The sequence below is a fragment of the Nylanderia fulva genome, unplaced genomic scaffold (genome assembly GCF_048542155.1).
Source record: "Nylanderia fulva isolate GAGA-0341 unplaced genomic scaffold, ASM4854215v1 Scaffold400, whole genome shotgun sequence".
NCBI lineage: Eukaryota > Metazoa > Arthropoda > Insecta > Hymenoptera > Formicidae > Nylanderia > Nylanderia fulva.
The window spans coordinates 79,998-99,367 of NW_028190478.1; the positions used below are offsets into that span (position 1 = coordinate 79,998).

General features: G+C 44.7%; 3 protein-coding genes and 1 pseudogene across 3 annotated transcripts; 2 read left to right on the forward strand and 2 right to left on the reverse strand.

Moving 5' to 3' along the window:
- Positions 1-204: 204 nt before the first annotated feature.
- LOC146721861 (uncharacterized) lies at positions 205-1,268 on the reverse strand (annotated as a pseudogene).
- A 6,699-nt stretch (positions 1,269-7,967) lies between these two features.
- Positions 7,968-8,702, forward strand: LOC146721862 (uncharacterized). Its single transcript, XM_085486189.1, has one exon. The coding sequence runs from the start codon at positions 7,968-7,970 to the stop codon at positions 8,700-8,702; it is 735 nt and encodes a 244-aa protein (XP_085342315.1).
- A 774-nt stretch (positions 8,703-9,476) lies between these two features.
- On the forward strand, positions 9,477-10,244 carry LOC114934751 (uncharacterized). Its single transcript, XM_029307465.1, has one exon. The coding sequence runs from the start codon at positions 9,477-9,479 to the stop codon at positions 10,242-10,244; it is 768 nt and encodes a 255-aa protein (XP_029163298.1).
- A 5,196-nt stretch (positions 10,245-15,440) lies between these two features.
- LOC146721863 (myb/SANT-like DNA-binding domain-containing protein 3) lies at positions 15,441-16,812 on the reverse strand. Its single transcript, XM_085486190.1, has 4 exons — positions 16,615-16,812; positions 16,309-16,522; positions 16,074-16,160; positions 15,441-15,448 (listed from the first exon to the last, which is right to left on the reverse strand). Exons 1-4 carry the CDS (start codon positions 16,810-16,812, stop codon positions 15,441-15,443), a joined length of 507 nt encoding a protein of 168 aa, XP_085342316.1.
- Positions 16,813-19,370: the final 2,558 nt, after the last annotated feature.

The window sequence follows — 19,370 nt, forward strand, 5'->3', positions numbered from 1 at the left end:
GCTTTGGCGCGCTTTTTAAATAGCGTTTAAGGAACTTGGAGTAAACAAAAAAGTTTATACGGCCGGGCGTGACACCTCCCCCCTTAAAATAAAAATGTTGGAATTTAATGTTCCAACATTTTGGACTTAGTTTTCTATGCGCTACGATTAGGTTCTTAACTTAACATTGATTATGTAAATATTTATTTAGTTCGCCGTAATCTTTCATTGGGGAACACTCGTAGGGTGAGTTTTTGCACACACTTTGCCACTGTCTGATTCGTTAATCGAAGGGGTTTGTTGTGTGGGCAGGGTTAAGGGTGTTTCTTCTTCGTTCGTTGGAGGGGGTTTCAGGTGTAGCAGTTCTCGTCCGTTGTCCTGTTCTCCGTCCGCTGATCTGCCAAGGTGTAGGAGGACGTTGGTCACCGAGGTCCAAATGGCTCCGAGTAGATGTAGACTCCATCCATACACCGAGTGGAGTGCGTACCCATGGATCAGGGTGTCGATGATTAATTTTATCAATCGTATGGTAACGAAGATGCCAAGTACTCCGGCGCTGGCGGACCCGAAGCTTATAAATCCCTTCCATAGCCTGGCTCCGGTATTTTCCGCTATTCGGTCGAGAGATTTCTCGTCTAATAAATTCAGCAAGGAGAAACTGCCTGTAGGAATTTCCTGTCCCATTGCTCCCCTGGCGATTGTGTGAAGCATGGAGGGGTTTCACCACGGGGAACATGATATGGTCGCGAAGACGATCAAGATCTTCGTTCGTATAAATACCACTGGAAGCGAGTGAATCCGGGCTTACGTACTTCCATGAGGGTTTGGTTAAAGGCCTGATAGTAGGCGGTGCCACCGATTCCACGGGTTTCGGTGTTAGTCTATACCAGGTGTTGTGTATTTGGTATAGAGTTGGTAATAGTTCATTGCAATCCCTCGATGTTCCGGCTTTAGTAAGTATCTTCGATCTTGGTAAGAGGAAGAGTGACTTATTTTGATGAGTGACGGGGAGTTTGTTGTAGCACTCCTCGGTAGGTCGTAGGCGGCATTTGACAGGTATACATTTGATGAGGTGTATAACTTCACCTGCAGTTATGGCGGTATAACCTGGAGACTTCATTATTCGATGCGCCATTTCGTCAGGTGCTATGCTTGCTAGAGAAAGTGCGTTGAGGAGGATCTGCCTTTCCAGTGCACATTTTTGCTCCATAATATCCTTGTATAGTTGGGTCAGCTGGGTTTTCAGGTGTTTCTCGACGTATATAAATTTTGAATTCACATATGTGAAGATGTCGAGGTTGTCGATTCTGACCTTAGAACGGCTTTTGAATGTCCGTTCGGGCCTCGTTTCGAGGATACACAGCTTGGGATGTTCCGTTCGCCAAAGGTTGTATCCGCATACGTTGGTCTCGGTTGTCCTTGCTAATGCGAAGGTTGTGTCACGCGCCGTGACTGTATAAATCGTTGGCGCTTCCTCTTGGGGAGTGCTGGGCGACAATCGATATGCTATTCCTTCGTAGAGAACATCGTATCGTCCAAAGTGACAGTTGTCAATTGGCAGGATTGTCCAGAAGGTGGAGGCGCCGTCGGCATCAATGCATTCGCCTGTCGTTACGGGACAGCGAGTGCCGGATGGAAGTATCACTTCATTGTTATTGTATCCAACGGGCAGCTCCAATTGTCGTATCGTGATTCGTACTGAGGCTTGCACGATCACGTTGTCCCATGAGCCGTATGCGTCGCTGAACTGGGTGCCGCTGCATTCTCCGTCTGTCTTAACTGATCCTGCGAGTGTCATTGCTCTTAGGTTTGTTGCATTTGGCTTAATCCCAGTAATGTGCTGGTTAACTCCTAGGGATATGGTCCCTGTTTCGTGCAATTTTCGGCATGTATCTGCCGATATTTCGTGGATATACTCCTGTCTTCCGTTCTGCACCGCTGCTATATGAGAGTGCATTCCGCAGTAAAATATAGTCCGGTCTATTTCGATTTTGCATTGGTAGGCAGGAGTATGCACGAATTCACTGAGTTGGAGTAGTTGTATATAGACTTCCTCCTTCTTAGGTTCGATGCTGTTGGTTTTACACTCTTCGATATCTAAGAGGGAGAGTGTTGTGATGTTCAGGCCCCGTCCTCCACAGTCGTATCCGATTAGTCCGCTGGATAGTGGGGCCAGGAAGGCCATGCCCAGGATAATTGCGAGAGTCCTCATCTTAGCGTGGTTGGTTGATTACTGGCCCGTCCTCCGTTGGGGCGTCCGAGATATATTCGTCTTCGGAGTGGGGGTCTTCAAGGGTGGGAGCTTGATGTGGTGAGGGCTTTAACTTGTCCATATGTACGGTTTTAGTCTTACTATTGCTTATAGCTAACTTAACGTTATTTTTACCTAGTATCTTTATTATCCTATAGGGACCTGTATATTGGTCTCCTAATTTCCCTTTGTTAGGTTCCTTAAGTAAATAAACGCTATCGTTAATCTTAAATTTACGCGCATTGATTTTCTTATCGTAGTATTTCTTACTTCTATTCTTAGCATTATTTAAGTTTTCGCGTGCGGCTGTTTGGGAATCGCGCAATTTGTTGAATAGTGTGGTTAAATATTGTGTATAGCTTTCGTTAGTCATGCTTTCGATGTCCGGGTCGCTCGAGGGGACCCGCGCGATTTTCCCGAAAATGAGTTCGTACGGAGTGTATTTTGTACCCTCATGTACGCTCGTATTATACGAAAACGATGCTAGTTTTAAAATTTGATCCCATTCACTATTTTTATCAACAAATTGCTTCAAATATTCCCAGAGTACCTGGTGTGATCGTTCTACCGATCCGTTCGCTTGTGGTCTGTACGCTGTGGTCTTACATTGCTTGATTTTAAATTTTCGGGCTACTGTCCTCATGAGGCTGTTTATAAAGTGTGAGCCCTGGTCGGTGAGGATCGCTTTTGGCGCGCCGAATGTACAAATAAGGTCGTTAGTAAATGCTTCTGCTACTTGTATCGCTCCTGCTTGTCGGAGTGGGATCGCAAGGGAGTATTTGGTTAGCAAGTCCTGTATAGTTAGGATGTACGTATTGTTTTGTTTCGTGGTTGGGAAGGGACCCATTATATCCATGGAGACCTTTTCGAAGGCCGAATCGGGGGTGTCGGTTAGGATCATTGGTTGCTTGGTTTTTACGCGAACCAATTTCTTTAATTGACACGCGCGGCAGTTTTTGACGAAATTTTGGACATCAGTTTTTATACCGCTCCAAGTGTAGCGTTTTTTAATCCTATTGTAAGTTTTGGTGATGCCCTTGTGTCCTGCTACCGCGGAACAATGATTTTCGGCGAGAATTTGTTCCCTTTGGTCCTTCTCGGGGACCGTTATGTCGTTCGTACAAATAAATATTCTTATGTCGATTTCGTCTAGTATTTTAATTAAGAGGTTATATATCGTATTCCAATCTACATTGTCAACGTTGCCTTTACTGATCGAGATCGATTGCAAGCCCAATTCTCGGATAACGTCTAGTAGCGAGTGTATTGCTTCTTTTATTATTTCCTTTTCGGTAACGCCGGAAATCCTCTCCTTTACCGCGAGAGAAATTACGCGTCGGGTGCCCTCGCGACTTACCCTTGCCCTGCCCAAAGCTGCATCTCTAGTCATCGGCAAGGAGTTCGCTACTTGCAATATTTGGGCTCCCTTGTCGATCGGTGTTCCTTGTTGCGTTATGAAAATGACAAGGTTATCTTTTCGGGTCGCGAAATTGTCCGGGATATTTATCACGCGGGGCCTCACGGCGGCCCGTGGAATGAAAGGACTGTTTACGTTTATGAATAACTCCTCGCTACTGGAACTGGAGTTGCTATCGGTTTCGTTTTCCGAGTCGCTGTCCTCGCTGGAACTAGGGGGCGAGTTTGTTTCCTCTGATTTCGAATTATCGGGGGTCGGTGAGGGACGCTGTTCGCCGCAATCCAGCTTGTTTGTGATTCGTGGAGTTTTTGCGCCTCGCTTCTTCTTGGCGGTGAATAGGGATTCATTGGAGTCGGACAATCTTTGTATTTGTGAGAGAGGGAGGACTCGTTCGACTTCGGGCATAGGGTCTGGGGTGGGATTTCGCGAGAGGGCGTCTGCATTGGCGTTTATTTTTCCTGCTTTGTATAATACCTCATACTCGTATTCTAATAGTTTTAGACGCCATCGGACAAGACGGGAAGATGGGTCTTTTACTGAATGTAGCCACACCAAAAATTTGTGATCCGTGACCAATTTAAACTTCTTACCGTATATGTAAGGCCTGAAGAAATTTACGCTGTAAACTATTGCTAATAGTTCCTTTTCTATAGTCGAATAGTTTCGCTCGGCCTTATTTAGTAACCTGGAGGTGTAGGCTATAGGGAGGTCTTTTCCAATCGGCCCTTGGCTCAGGACACCGCCTATTGCATATCCGGATGCGTCGGTAGTTATAACGAAAGGTTTCGTAAAATCCGGATACTGTAGTATCGGTTCTTTGCACAATGCATCGCGGAGGTGCGTAAAGGCTGTCTCCTGTTCCTTATGCCAAACAAAGGTCTCATCCTTTCCAGCAGATCGGTAAGCGGGCGCGCTATCTTCGAAAAATTAGGTATGAACCTCCGGTAGTATCCCGCTAGCCCGAGAAATTGCTTGATATTCTTCGGGTCTTTAGGGCGAGGAAAACTCTGAACCGCGGTTATCTTTTTAGGATCGGGTTTCACTCCAGTTTTGCTTATGACATGTCCCAGGTACGTGACTTCTTTACGGAGGAACTCGCACTTGTCGGGCTGGAGTCGCAGTCCTGCCTTCCTAAGTCGTTCCGCCAATTTATGGAACTTTATTTCGTGCTCTCGCAGTGAGCTAAAATATAATACGATTTCATCAAGGTACACAAATAGTTCGGCGCCTTGAAGTCCGGTGAGTACCTGGTCCATGAGTCTTTGGAATGTCGCGGGGGCGTTTTTGAGCCCAAACGGCATTCTCTTAAATTCGTAATGCCCGTACGGTGTGGAAAACGCCGTTTTATGGGCGTGTGCTTTATCCATTTTGATTTGATGGAAACCCGATGCTAAATCGAATACGCTAAAGTACTTCGCACTTCCTAGTTGATCGAGGATTTCCACTATGTTCGGTAGAGGGTACGCGTCCCCGATCTTTTTTTCATTCAGCGCCCGATAATCTATTACCATGCGCCAGCGTTTGTTACCTTTCGAGTCCGGTTTCTTTGGCACGATCCACAAGGGGGAGTTGTACGGTGAAGTGGATGGTTGAATGACATCGTTCTCGATGAGTTCTTGTACTTGTTTATTAATTTCCTCCTTGTGCATCGGCGGAAATCGGTATTGTTTCGTGTGGACCGCTAATTCGTCGGTTGTCGGGATTGTGTGTGTAGTGACGTCTGTGGAGTGTAATTTATCGGTGGGGAGACGGAACAAATCGTTGTAGACGTTTATAAGGTTATGTACGTGTTTAGTCTCCTCCGCATTTAAGTGTTCAAGCCGCAGCAGTGTTTTTATTTCTTCGGGACGAGATTGTGTGTTTTGTCGGGTCAACGCTGCGACGTGTTGAGGTTTTATGTCGTTATGTTTTATGAGATTGGTCCCCAGATGCCCTAGGGTTAAGGGACCGTCCTCAGTGTTTATGTGACCCGTGCGTTGGAATTTTAGGTTAAGGAGGGCGCTTTTATGACCCTTGAGATAGGATGAAGGATCCTCGAGGTTCTGTGGACAAGATTTGGAAATTTTCTCGATCTCTTGTAATCTTACCCTAGGTAAGTACAATTTGTGGTCCTTGTCGCTTATGTTAACGGCTTTCATATATACTGTGCCGTTACGATTAGTGACGATGACATCTCCTAAGTAGATGTCTTCGTTCACATGAATTCGCGGAATATATCCTATGCTGACCTCGGGATTGCTGACTTGGAGCGAGACGGTGGCCCGCGATCTAGCCGGGATTTTTACCGTCTGAGCATCGTTAAAAGGGATTTGCGTTTGCTGCCACACGATGCAGCGCTTGGAATAATCTATCTTAGACGCGTCGCGTAAGAATTCGAATCCTAGGATTCCGCCTTGGGAAATTGGAAAGTCGTCTGGGACTAAGTGGAGGTCGACCCTGTGACCGAGGTATTTGATACTTGTCGCTCCGAGCGTTTCGATTTTATCGCTTGTAATTCCGCTAAGGAAAATAGTTATGCTTTTATCGATAACGCAATCGGGGCTTAGTTGGCCTTGTTTAACCAAGTTGGGTGCCGCGCCAGTATCTATCATGAAATTCGTGTTGCGTGCTAAACCGACCGCGGCAATGGAAACGGTGGGCACGTGCGAAAAATCGTTCGGGGTTAGCATGGCGATTCTGGTTTCTCCAGGGCTTGCTCCGCGTTTATTAGTCGTATTGGACGATCTGTTTCCCGAGACGTTCCCGCTCGAGCCTCGTCCCTGGGCCTCGAGGGGTGAGGGGAGTTTCCCTGACGTGAGTTATTGTATTGTCTTTTCCGGCACTCCTCTATTTCGTGTCCCGGATTTTTACAGTACCTACAGTATTTGTTGTTACTGGTTCGTTCGTGTCTATTGTTCTCGGGACCCCCTCGGTTGGCGTCTTCCGTTCTGTAAGTGTTTGTCGGTCTCTGTGACTGTGTACTATTATAGGCTTTTGGAAACGGCGCGTTACTGTGCCTTGTTTGTTCGACGCGCGGCGAGTACTCGGCTCGAGTCCATCTGTTGTTAGGAGATCGTTCCGTGTTTATTTTTATGGGCGTCGAGTGGGCTAAAGGCCTTTCATTCGGATATACGTTACGTTCGTATGAACGGCGCGGAGTTTCGAATCTTCCATTGTCTAGTTCCGATCTTTTCGCGAGAATTTTGACGTGTGAAAAAGCTAGAAACGGGTCGCGATAGTGTTCTTGTCTCAATTGTATCCTATAGGCGAGTGGCAAGCCCTCGCAGAAAAATCGTGCTGTTAAGGCGTCGATTTCGTTTACTGATCCGACGGATAGCATTCCTTGCGCTCGGCGTTCCGCGTCCGTTATAGAAGATCGCAAGTCTTTTACGCGGCTAATGAAATCAAGGATATGCTCGTTTGGTTTAAGGTAAATTGTGCTCAGCTCCCCACGATACTGGTCGATGGTTTTCGGGGATCCGAAGGCTCCATTCAGGAGGTCGGCAAGTTGAGTTATCGTTTCGCACTCTTCGTCTTCTACGGCGCATATAGCTCGCCCGCGTAACTTAGTAAGAAGTAGGCGGGTTAGGTTTCGCTCGGACGATGGTGGGAATATTTCTTTAGCGCGTCTACATGCTCGTATAAATTGAGAGAGGGGGATATTTCGACCGTCGAATGGCGGGATAGTCTCAAGTGCTTCCCTGAAAGACACCCTTGGACTATCATAATTGGTTCCGTGTTGGAATGCGGGAGACGCCTGTTCGTCGAGAAAGCGTCCCGCGGTGCTGGGAATATATTGCGTAGGTATCGTATTGTTCCCGCGCATGGAGTTTATCTCCTGGCGTAATCGTTCGATTTCTTGGAGCATATGATCGCTTAAGTCGGGTTTTTCGGTTGCTACCATTGTGATGGAGTTCAAACGTTTTTCCATCTCCGTTTCTTTACTCACGAGGTTACTGCGGATGATTTCGAGGTCTTCTTCCGAAGCCCGTTTTTCGCGTTCGAACGTTTCTTTCTGCTGTTGAAGCATCTCGGATTGTTCGCGTAACCGCGATTTCCTTACCGAATATCGTCTCGACTCGGCCCCATATGACCATCGCGCCACCCGATAATCACCGGGAGGATGTCTCCCACCGCTATTATAACCCGCATCACGCTGTCGTACGAGACAGCAGTGCGACAACGCGCTAACGCGTTGTTTTCAACGCGTCGTGCCGAACCTCGGACGGAACGTCCCTAAACGACCACTTGCTGGTCGGGCCTAAGCTCCAGCTCAATTTCGTCACGGTGCTAATGCGATGTCGTCAACATCGCTATGTCTACACTGCTGACATCGCAAAGATGTATCGACAGATACTAGTCGATCAACGCGATGTTGACTACCAGAGAATTCTGTGGCGCGAGTCTCCGGAACAACCAGTCGATGAGTATCAATTACTCACCGTTACCTACGACACCGCTTCCGCTCCTTACCTCGCTCTCCGTGTGGTGCGACAGTTAGCGCAAGACGAAGGCGCCTCGTTCCCGTTCGCGGTACCGGTCCTCCTGTCGCAACTTCACGTCGACGACAGCGTGTTCGGCGCCGATGATAAAATTCTCGCGCGCCAGACTCGCGACCAACTTGTCGCTTTATTATCAAAGGGCGGTTTTCGCTTGAGAAAGTGGGCGAGCAATTGCGAGGATCTTCTGTCGGATATTGATCCGTCCGATCACGGCCTGGCCTGTTCGAAAGATCTACACGACGATGAGCGACTGAACGTGCTAGGTCTCACGTGGGACCCGGGTCGCGATATCTTTCAAGTTAAAGTTTCTCTCCCGGTACATGCCTCGAAAACGAAACGCGAGATCTTATCGACCATCGCAAGATTGTTTGATCCGCTTGGTTGGATCACCCCCATCGTGATTACCGCGAAAATCTTCCTGCAAACCTTGTGGCAACTAAAATGCGATTGGGACGACGACATTCCCGTTGATTACGCAACCGCCTGGGAACGGTATCATTCTAAATTATCGTGCCTTCACCAACTCGAAATTCGCGCGCTGGACGCGATCCGGCTCTCATACCTTGAAAGCTGAGTTACACGGCTTCTCAGACGCCTCTACGAAAGCCTACGCGGCGGTAGTCTATCTCCGTAACATTCACATCGACGGATCGATCAATGTTTGCTTGCTCGCCGCATAGTCAAAGGTCGCCCCCCTCAAAACACTAAGCGTTCCGCGTCTCGAGCTGGCCGCTGCACATCTTCTCTCGCGTCTCGTGCAGTTCGTTCGAACGACGCTTCAACTGCCGAACATCGAGACATATTGTTGGACGGATTCCACAATAACGCTCGCCTGGCTAAGTAAATCGCCGTCCTGCTGGCGAACGTTTGTAGCAAATCGCGTCGCGTCCATTCAAACAATCTTACCAGACATCCCGTGGCGCCATGTGGCTACTCACGATAACGCAGCCGATGCCGCGTCCCGTGGGATTGCTCCGGACGAGCTAGCTCAACACCCGTTATGGTGGTACGGACCCCCGTGGCTGTCCCTCCCTCCGACCTCTTGGCCGAACGGCCATCTCGTCCAAGATGAGATCACACCCAACGATCTTTTGGAAAAGCGAAACGTACACGTCGCGGACTCTCAGGGTCCTCCGGAACTATGTGATCTCGCGTTTCGCTTCTCATTCTGGCCGAAATTGCTTCGCGTAACCTCGTATCTCATTCGATTCAGGAATCTCGCGTGACCTTGTATCTCATTCGATTCGGGAATCTCGCGCGACCGCGAAACCAATCATTCGAACTCAGTTCGCGCGTCGACGAAATTGCTGCAGCCAAAGTGTACTGGCTCCGATGTATACAGGCAGCTATGTTCCCCGCCGAGTTAGCCTGTCTCGCTGCGGAGCGATCCGTGTCCAAATCCAGTCCACTTGCATCTCTCAATCCTTCGTTGAGCGCCGACGGACTCATCCGCGTCCGCGGACGTCTACGTCACACTCGCCTGCCAGATTCGACGAAGTATCCGATCGTCCTTCGGTCGCATCCCCTCCTTTCTCTCATCATCGATCATCACCATCATCGCATGCTACACGGCAGTTCACAACTGACTCTTGCATCCTTACGATCCGAATTCTGGATTCTCCGCGCACGTACTTGCGTCCGCGCCGTCCTTCATAAATGCGTGCGATGTGTCCGCGAGGCTGCGACCATTCCAAACGAACTCATGGGAGATCTTCCGTCGGCTCGCGTAAACCGCGCGGCGCGACCTTTTTCACACACGGGAGTCGACTATGCTGGTCCCATTCTGTTGCGAAGTGCACCCGGGCGCGGACACAAATCGCATAAAGCGTACATCGCCCTGTTCGTATGCCTCACGACTAAGACTATCCATCTTGAAATCGTGACCGATTACACTTCCGCAACCTTTATCGCAGCGTATCATCGGTTTGTGTCAAGACGAGATCTTCCACAGAGGATGTATTGCGATAATGGCACAACTTTTCAAGGAGCCGATCGCGAATTAGCCGATGCCCATCGTCGCGCCCTCTGCGATCCGAATTTTATTGAGGCGACCGCTTGCGAAAAAACATCGTGGCATTTCCTCCCTCCTGCCGCCCCACATTTTGGCGGTCTCTGAGAGGCCGGTGTGCGTAGCGTCAAAACGCATCTCAAACGATGTATAGGTGCGCACATCCTCACGTACGAGGAAGTGAACACCCTCTTCTGTAGGATCGAATCGTGTCTAAATTCTCGACCGCTATCCGCCGTCTCTGAGAATCTGGAGGACTACCGCGTCTTGACTCCTGGGCATTTTTTAATCGGCGCCCCGCTAGTGGCATCTTCCGAACTCAGCGTTCTCGACCTGCACGAAAATCGACTGTCGCGCTGGCAGATTACGCAACGCATCATCGAAGGTTTTTGGAGATCTTGGCGCAACGATTACCTGCTCACCCTCCAACAACGCCCGAAATGGCGAATTGTGCAAAAATTAGCGCGCGTCGGACAATTAGTTCTCTTACGAAATCCGCAAGCTCCCCCGAGTCATTGGGAGCTCGGCCGAATTGTCGCGTGTCATCCCGGCGCCGACGGCTTGACGAGAGTTGTCACCGTCTGAACGAGCCGCGCCGAATATAAGCGCCCTATCATAAAGTTTGTTATCTCCCTGTTGACATCAATCAAGAGATGTCAATGACTTCCGGCACGGCGGGCGGAGACGATAAGTAAAGCGAGTACTTGCTCTCATTATTTTTTTTTTCTCTTTTTGTTTGTTAATTTGTCTAAAATTAATTTGTTACTTTCTTATGTATGTTTGTCGTTCGTCGCCTTATAATCACGATAAAACCGTTAAACTCGATTGAGTTAATTCTGTCAATTTGTTGTCAATATTATCGGCGTTGACGCAAGCCAAAGCGAACTTCTTGTTTATTACTATTCGCTCATTTCGAATATACATTCGAGGCAAGCGGTATGTTTCGGAATCGATTCCGCGATAATTACTCGCCTCGACTTTCGTATTGTTTGCGCGCGCGAGTACACAGCTCATCGATGAAAAATATTACAAAGCATGTTATTGTCTGCGCTCTTATTTTCGGAAATTCTCCCACTTTCCTCGGAGACCGGCAGGTTCGAGCGATCCGATGCCCGTTTCCGAGATGAGTCAGCGCTCTGCCGTCTAAACGACAACAGGCCAGGCAAATTATATTGAAAACCCATCGCTTTGTATTCTTCAGAAAGCGCACAGTTTTCTCCTGCACAAATTGTATATCTCCGCACGACGGCGTAGAATCCAATCTTGTTAAGAGAAGGACGAACAACAATTAAAAGGAGCATTCGACACCGACGAAGACTTCGTTATTACATCCAATCATTCCTTGCCCACCGATCGTTCAGAAAACGATTATCAGCCGAAACAATAATTATATGAAAAAAATATAAAATATATAAAAATATAGATATAAAAATGAAAAATAAAAAATAAAAAATAAACCTTAATTATAAAATGGGTGATTGCGGAGACGAGGATTGCGGCGGTGACGGCGGCGGCGGCGACGGCGGTGATGGGGTGATGTCGGCTGAGACTGAAGCTGAGGCCTTACTGGAACGTCGGACGGGTCTGTAAGCAGAACAATTATTAATTTATAAATATAATACAGTATTATATTTAAAAAATTTTTCTTAATTATTATTACCGTTCCAGTCTTCGCCTTCAAGTTCCCGGAGAATCGGGCCCCAATCGTACGGCTCTGGTGGATCGAACAGTTCCACTAGGCCGAACTCGTTTGCCCATACATCAGGGTAATGGCCCTCCAGGTGTCGTGCCCCCTGGACGTCGCCCCACAGCACATCCAGCTCCTCCCGCCTCCTCGCCCTTTGCCACCTGACCCACTGTTTGTCAGTGGGCTCCCCTACGTCCCTGCCTCTCCTCCTCTTCCTCAATAACCGGTACCCTCGGCACCACTGGTTCCCTATTCAGAATGAGGGCTTGGATCATCTGAAATTAATATTAAATATATAAATTAAATATATAAAAATATAAAAATATTACATTTATTTAAAATACTATACTTACTAATTCGGGGTCGATACCGTGCAAATATCCTCCCGTCATTTTTTTATTTTGGTCTTGCTGATGCTTCTGCTGTTGCTGCTTCTGAAGCTGCTCGCAACTTTATGATGCCCATTGCAAATAGGCATCTCTCGTAAGCCTTCACCCCCACTCAAAAACTTTTCACTAAGGGCTATATCATCAGGCGTGCGTGCGTGCGTGCGTGCGTGCGTGCGTGCGTGCGTGTGTGTGTGTGTGTGTAAATACAGGGTGTCTGGTAACTAACGGACCAACGATTACAAATGGATTCTTTGGTCAATTTGGAAACGATTTTTCCTCAGCGAAAATGTCAAATAAAGTCATCATTTTTTACAACTTTCCAATATTTGTCATTATGTATCTTTATAACTAAGCCTCAAATTAAAGTTTTATTATAGTAAACTCTACCTGAAATTAACTAAAGAATATAATTATGTTAGACTTTTAACTCCAAAACGTTTAGTTTTCAAAAGACCCATTTTTTTCAATCGCTTATAACTCGAAAATTATTGACTTCTTAACATTTTTGCTAAGGAAAAATTGTCTCCAAATTGGCCAAAGAATCCGCCCTTAATCATTGGTCCGTTAGTTGCCGGACACCCTGTATAAAAATTAAAAATTATAAAATTTATAATAAAAAAGTATAAACGATATATATAAAAAATATATGTATAAAAGTATAAAAGATATATTAATTATATACAATTATATAAAACGTATTAAAATTTATAAAATAAAAATATATATAATAAAAATATAAAATATATAAAGTACAAAAGATATATAAATTATATAAAACGATATACCAGATATATAACAATATATAATAACTATATAAAAAAAGATCGTCGGAGGTAGGAGAGAGAAAGAGAGGCGGCGGCCCGGATACATGCCTGGATTCGGCGGCGGTGGCGACGGCGAGAGAGCCGGCGACTCGGGATCCACGCATGGATTCAGCGGCGAAAGAGGCTCACGCGGCGGACTGTGTCTTGGCACCTGCACACAGAAATATAATATATTATTGTACTATTTTATCTTATTTTTGACATATGTATATATATATATATATATACTTACATACTTGGCACGCTGGGCACATGTTGGTCAGGAAGATTGTGAACAATCTTTCCTGGCAATCGATGCAGTGGTGATGCGGCACATCTCTGTACCGCATCGTCTCGTGCTTCTCGATGACGTCAATGGTTGCAAATCTTTCCCTGTTTCTCATGAAACAAGGAATGCAGATTTTTAGTAATCCTCACGGTGCGACGTACGCATACAACACGCACACCTCGTGTTCTCATCGAAGGATACAATGGCTCGAATATCCAATGTTTCTCTCGCGCGACGACTCGATCACGCGATCACTTTCGTAGCCATCGTCTACTATTTGATGCTGTTCTTCTTCTTCTTCTTCTTCTTCTTGTCGGAATATGCCCGGCACGATTTCCATTTCTTCTATATCATCCAGGACAATATTCATCTCCTTGGCGTACACAGGGTCGTACATGTCGTATTCGTCGTCTTCTTCCTCGTCATCAGAGATCGTGATGACCTCCATTTCCATCTCGTCATCAGAGATGTCATCAGACACGTCGTCAGAAACGTCGACCGCAATGTCTTTATCCATTGGAATTGGACACATTTTTTTCCCACAATTATGACACACGTTATAAGTCAATGTACTTTTGGTCCGCATTTTCGTTACAATATAGCCACTAAACTTTTGCCGTCCGAATTTTCCTTGAGGACAACGTGTGCTCTCGCGGTCACCGTACTATGATTTGAGAGCGCTTAAGTCCTCATTATATATTCCACTCAGCCCTTTGTTTTTCATGTATGATTGCAATTATCTCAGAAAGATGATCTTCGCCGAAACAAAAATAGCGGCTGCTCAGTAGCTGACCATTGTTATGTTTATCGCTAAAGTCGAGACGAAAAACGCAGAAGAAACAGAGAAAATGGTCGCTCGCATTATGCTTGCGGGAGAAGATCTGGAAGAGTGGCGTCGTGCACAGCAAAAAGATCCAAGCATTTCATTTATTATACGACGAAAAGAAACAGAAAAAAGACCATTGCATTCGGAAGTTTCTACCAAAAATGTTTCGGCTCAGATTTATTGGTCTTATTGGGATTCTCTCGTTCTAAAAAAATGGAATTCTCTATAAGAGATGGGAAGCCCCAAATCTTCAAACCAGTTTCCTTCAATTAATAGTTCCTCAAGATCGGATCAAAGAGATTTTATAGGAAACACATGATCTCTCCGTCCGGAGGACATTTCGGAGTTAACAAGACTCTTGAGAGGATTCGAAAAATATTCTTTTGGGCGAATTGTAAGCAAGACGTTAGAAGTGGTGCAGAACCTGCAAGATATGTATATCAAAGAAAGGTCCTTCTGGAAAAGGAAAATCTCCTTTGCAAATTTATAACGTCGAAGCTCCATTAGAAAGGGTGCAAATGGATATCCTTGGTCCTCTTCCGTTGACTAAGTCAGGGAATAAGTATCTTCTTGTAATAGTGGATTGTTTCCCAAATGGGTGGAAGATTTCCCTGTCAAGAATATTAGAGCCAAGACTGTGGCTGAAATTTTTGTAAGTCAGTTTGTTTCAAGGCATGGAGTGCCTATTGAAATTCACACAGATCAGAAAAAGAATTTCGGGTCTCAGTTATTTGGAGAATTAATGCGACTTCTTAAAATCAAAAAGACAAGGACTACTGCTCTTCATCCTCAATCAGATGGCCAGGTGGAACGTCAACATCAGACAATTATCAATTACTTGGCGAAATACATTTCTGAAAATAAGAAACATTGGGATGAATGGATTCCTATGTTTCTCTTAGCATATAGATCGTCGAAACATAAGACTACAAGAGTGACTCCTGCCGAGTTGTACTTCGCTCGAGAACGTAGGCTACCAGTAGACTTGTTACAAGAAAGTCCTAAATTTGATGAAGAGAAATTGCTTTCAGAGAATTTTGTGGATAATTTAAAGGAAAGATTAGAAGAAATTCGTTCTTGTGTTAGGAAACGTATGGCTCTAAAGTCTTCGCAAATGAAAGCCAGATATGATAGGAAAGTTAGAACAATTTATTTCAAGGAGGGAGAGAGTCTGGCTATATAATCCCAAGAGAAGTAAAGGAAAGGCCCAGAAATTGCAGAATAATTGCATGTTTTAGGAATAATTTGCGTGACTAATGTTTGACTCACTGAATACTAGTGTGGCAAAGATATCATACTACCACCACTGGCTAAATATCTGAAATATTAAAAATTATAAATTTCCTCAGTTGCTATAACTACATAGATATAAGAGATAAATTAACTTACCACATTACCTTAAACATATTATTAATCGCTGTTCTGCCTCAATTAGCTTACGAACAACATATTGCCGGGTTATTCTGGGTGCAATTATTCGCAATAATTCTTCGCATTGAGTAACGATCATCCTGATGCATTTTCTTTTTTCCTTGGTGTATTTGTAGTACTAGAATGTATTGATTGTTTATTATATCTTTTTAAAGTATGTGTATCAATAATTTTTTGCCCGATCTCATTATTTTTAAAATATTCTTTGTTTTTACTATCTGATGTTAAAATAATATCATTAGTAGATGTATTGAATTCAATCTTGTATTTATCTGAAATACAAATATAAATTAATGAAATAAAAGTAAAAATTTATAAAATAGAAGTAAAAATAAAAAATATCTTGAGTAAATAATGTAGTAAAAATGATATATATCTTTTACAAAAAATTAAGATAGCACGTTTTTTTTAATTTATTTTACAGATCAATATAGTGGACATAATATTATTATTATTAATATGATTAATAATAAATACCTTGTGAATCAATATTTTTTTGTCGCTCTCATCACTTATAAGATCTTCATTATTGTTTGTGAGGTCTAATGTATCTAAATTTTCATTTGTAGATATTATGTCAAATGTAAGTTCACGTTTTTTTGAAATAAATAGAAGTTAATAAAATAAAAATAAAAACATGAAGAAATAAGGATAAAACATTAATATTAGAAAATATTCAATAATTATATTGCAAAAAATTCAGAGGTTACATTAAATTAGGTTAATAATAGTTAATTGTAGATGTACCTTCAATCTCTAAATCTGTCATATTTGATGTAAATAATACTAGTGCATTTTCCATTAGATGTGGTGCTATATTAACTACATCGGGATCAATTTTTGCTTCAGTTTCTTCTGGTCCTCCACCAGTTGCTAAACGCGATTGTTTTTCTTTAGTTAAGGCATCTCTCTGCGACTGCTTTAGATTTGCCCACAATTTTTTCAATTGTTGCACAGTTCTCTATAATTCAAAATATTGTGTAATATAATAAAGCGTATATTATTATCTACTATATTAGGCCCTTCGCATAATCAAAAATATAAAATTCTTACTTCTTGAGAGATTAGTGCCGATTGATTATATTCTTTACATACTTCACTCCATGCAAGGTCTTTATCTTTTAATGTTGTGCTGTCGCTTTTTTTTATTTCTATTACATATTTATATTTTTCTAGTATTTGTAAGAATAATTTCCTTTCCATCAATGAATGGTGTTTGTTTTTGCTTGTAGGCTTCTCTTTGCAAGACATTCTGTAAAAAATATATATTTAATATCTACTAAAGTTTAGGACTTCCGTTTCCGGTTGCGTGCGAGAAGGTTGTGGTGCTGTCAGTGTGTGTATTTGAGTGGAGTATTAGAGGTGTGAGGAAGAGAAAGGGGGAGAGAGAGTAAGAGAGTGAGAAGCTGGAGTTGGCGAATGCAAGGGGAGTGCAGGCAAGTGGGGTGAGAAGGGAATAGAGCGGTGAGAAGGAAGAGAAGTGATGCAGGTAGAGTGAGTTGGCAGTTTGGAAGATAGATCAGGGGCACGAGGGGAGAGGAAGGTACTAGGAAAGAGAAATGCAGGTGTAAAAGGAGAGGAGAGATAGGGGATAGGTGTAGGTGCGGGGAAAGTCTCTAGTGACAGAGGAACCAGTCGAGGATATAGGGAAAGTCACTAGCAGAGGAGAAAGTAACTGAAATAGGGTATAGGGAAAGTCACTAGACATAGAGTAAAGGAGATATAGATGGAAAGAAAAGAAATAGAGGAGATAGAAAGATTAAAGAAGACGGAGAAATGGGAGAGAAGAGGGAGCACAGGGACGGCAGAGGAGGTTTTGAAAAGGAAAAGGGAGGAATTAGAGGAAGTAGGGTTGAGAAAGGAGAGAGAGGAAAAAGGGGATTTGGAGTGGGCGTTCAGGAGAAGTAAAAAGGTGATAAGGTCGCCAGAGGTTGAAAGGAGGGAGGAGGCAGGAGGGATAGGGGAGATATTAAAAGAGATGGGGAGGGAATGGAAGGAGGAGATAATTCAGGAGATGAGAGAGATAAGAAGAGAGATTAGAGAGGAGATTAAGGAGGGAGTAAGAGGGCAGGAGGAATTAAGTGAGGAGGTAAGGGGGCTAAAAAAGGAAATGGAGGAGAGAGAGAAAAGGTGGGAGAGAGAGAAGGAGGAATTTATGGGAAGGATTAAGGAGATGGGGATGAAAATGGAAGAATTAGAGATAGGAAAAAAGGGGGAAAGAGAGAAAGGGGAGAAGAGAAAGGAGAGTGAGGAGATGGAAGATAGGATTAAGAGGATGGAATGGAAATGGGAGAGAAAGGAAAGAGAAGAAAAGAGAAAGAATGTGATAATAAAGGAATTAAGGGAGGAGAAGAGGGGGTAAAAGGGGAGGTGGAGAAATTATTAAAAGAGATAGGGGTAGGGGGGCAGGTAGAGGAAGTGAGGAGAATAGGGGAAGGGAGAAGGGACGGGACAAGTATAGCATTAGTAAGGGTGGGAGAGATGGAGGTTAAAAGGGAGATAATGGAAAAGAAAAGGAGGTTGAGAGGAAGGGAGGAGAGGATTGAAGAGGATCTAACGTGGAAAGAAAGAAGGATGATGTGGAGATTAGGAGAGTTGGCGAGAGGGGAGGAAAGAGAGGGAAGGAGGGCATGGGTAAGGTATGGGAGAATCTGGATGAGAGGTAAATGGTGGAGATGGGACGAGGTGAAAGAGGAAGAAGGAGCAGGGGATGAGAGGAGGGAAGAGAGGAGAGAGGATGGGAATAGAAGGAAAGGGGATGGAAACAATACAGGAGACGGGAAAGGAGGGGAGGGAAAGAGTGGGGAAAGAAGGGTGAAAAAGAGAAAGAGAGAGGAAGGAAGTAGGAGGTAAAGGGCAAGGGAGAGGAGGGGGAAGAAGGAAAGGAGGAAGGAGAAGGGGAGGAAGGATGGAAGGTGGCATTCTGGAATGTGGCGGGATTAAGAAAAAAGGACGCGGACTTCTGGGAAGCGGTAGGAGAATGGGATGTAATGTTTTTCCTAGAGACATGGGTAGATGAAAAAGGGTGGGAAAAGATGAAAGGGAGGATGCCGGGAGGATATAAATGGGAGGTGCAATATGCGAGGAGGAAGAGTAAAAAAGGAAGGGCTATGGGTGGAATTATAGTGGGGGTGAGAAAAGGGGTAGGAATAGAAGGAAAGTGTAAGGCGGATAAAGAGGGAATGGTGGAGGTGATGATAGGGAAAGGAGAGGAGAGATGGAGGTTGGTGGGAGTGTACATAAATGGGGAGATGGAGAGAAGCTAGGGGAGATGAATGAGTGGATGGAGGAGGAGGGAGACAGAGTAAGAACGATAATAGGGGGGGGATTTTAATGCAAGAACGGGAAATTTAGGAGGAAGAGTGGAGATAGGAGAGGAGGAAGGAGGGGAAGGGAAGGGAAGAAAATCAAGAGATAAAAAAGTAAATGGGGAAGGGAGAAGGTTGGTGAAGAAGTTGGAGGAAAAGGGGTGGGCGATAATGAATGGAGGAATAGCAGGGGATGAGGAAGGGGGATGGACGTATATGGGGCCGAATGGGAAATCGGTAATAGATTATATAATAGGTAATGAGGAGGTAAGAGAGGAAGTCAGGAAGTTAGAGATAGGTGAAAGGGTGGACTCGGATCGCATGCCGTTAATAGTGTGGTTCGAAGGGAAAGGAGGAAGAGGGGAAAGAAAGGAAAAAAGAGGAGGAGATGGAACTGGACGGAAGAGGGGAAGAGGAGGAATTTTGGGGAAGATAGGGAAATGGGGAAGCCCGGAATGCAGAAGGGGGTTTTTAAAAAAAGGGGGGGAGGGAAAAGAAAAA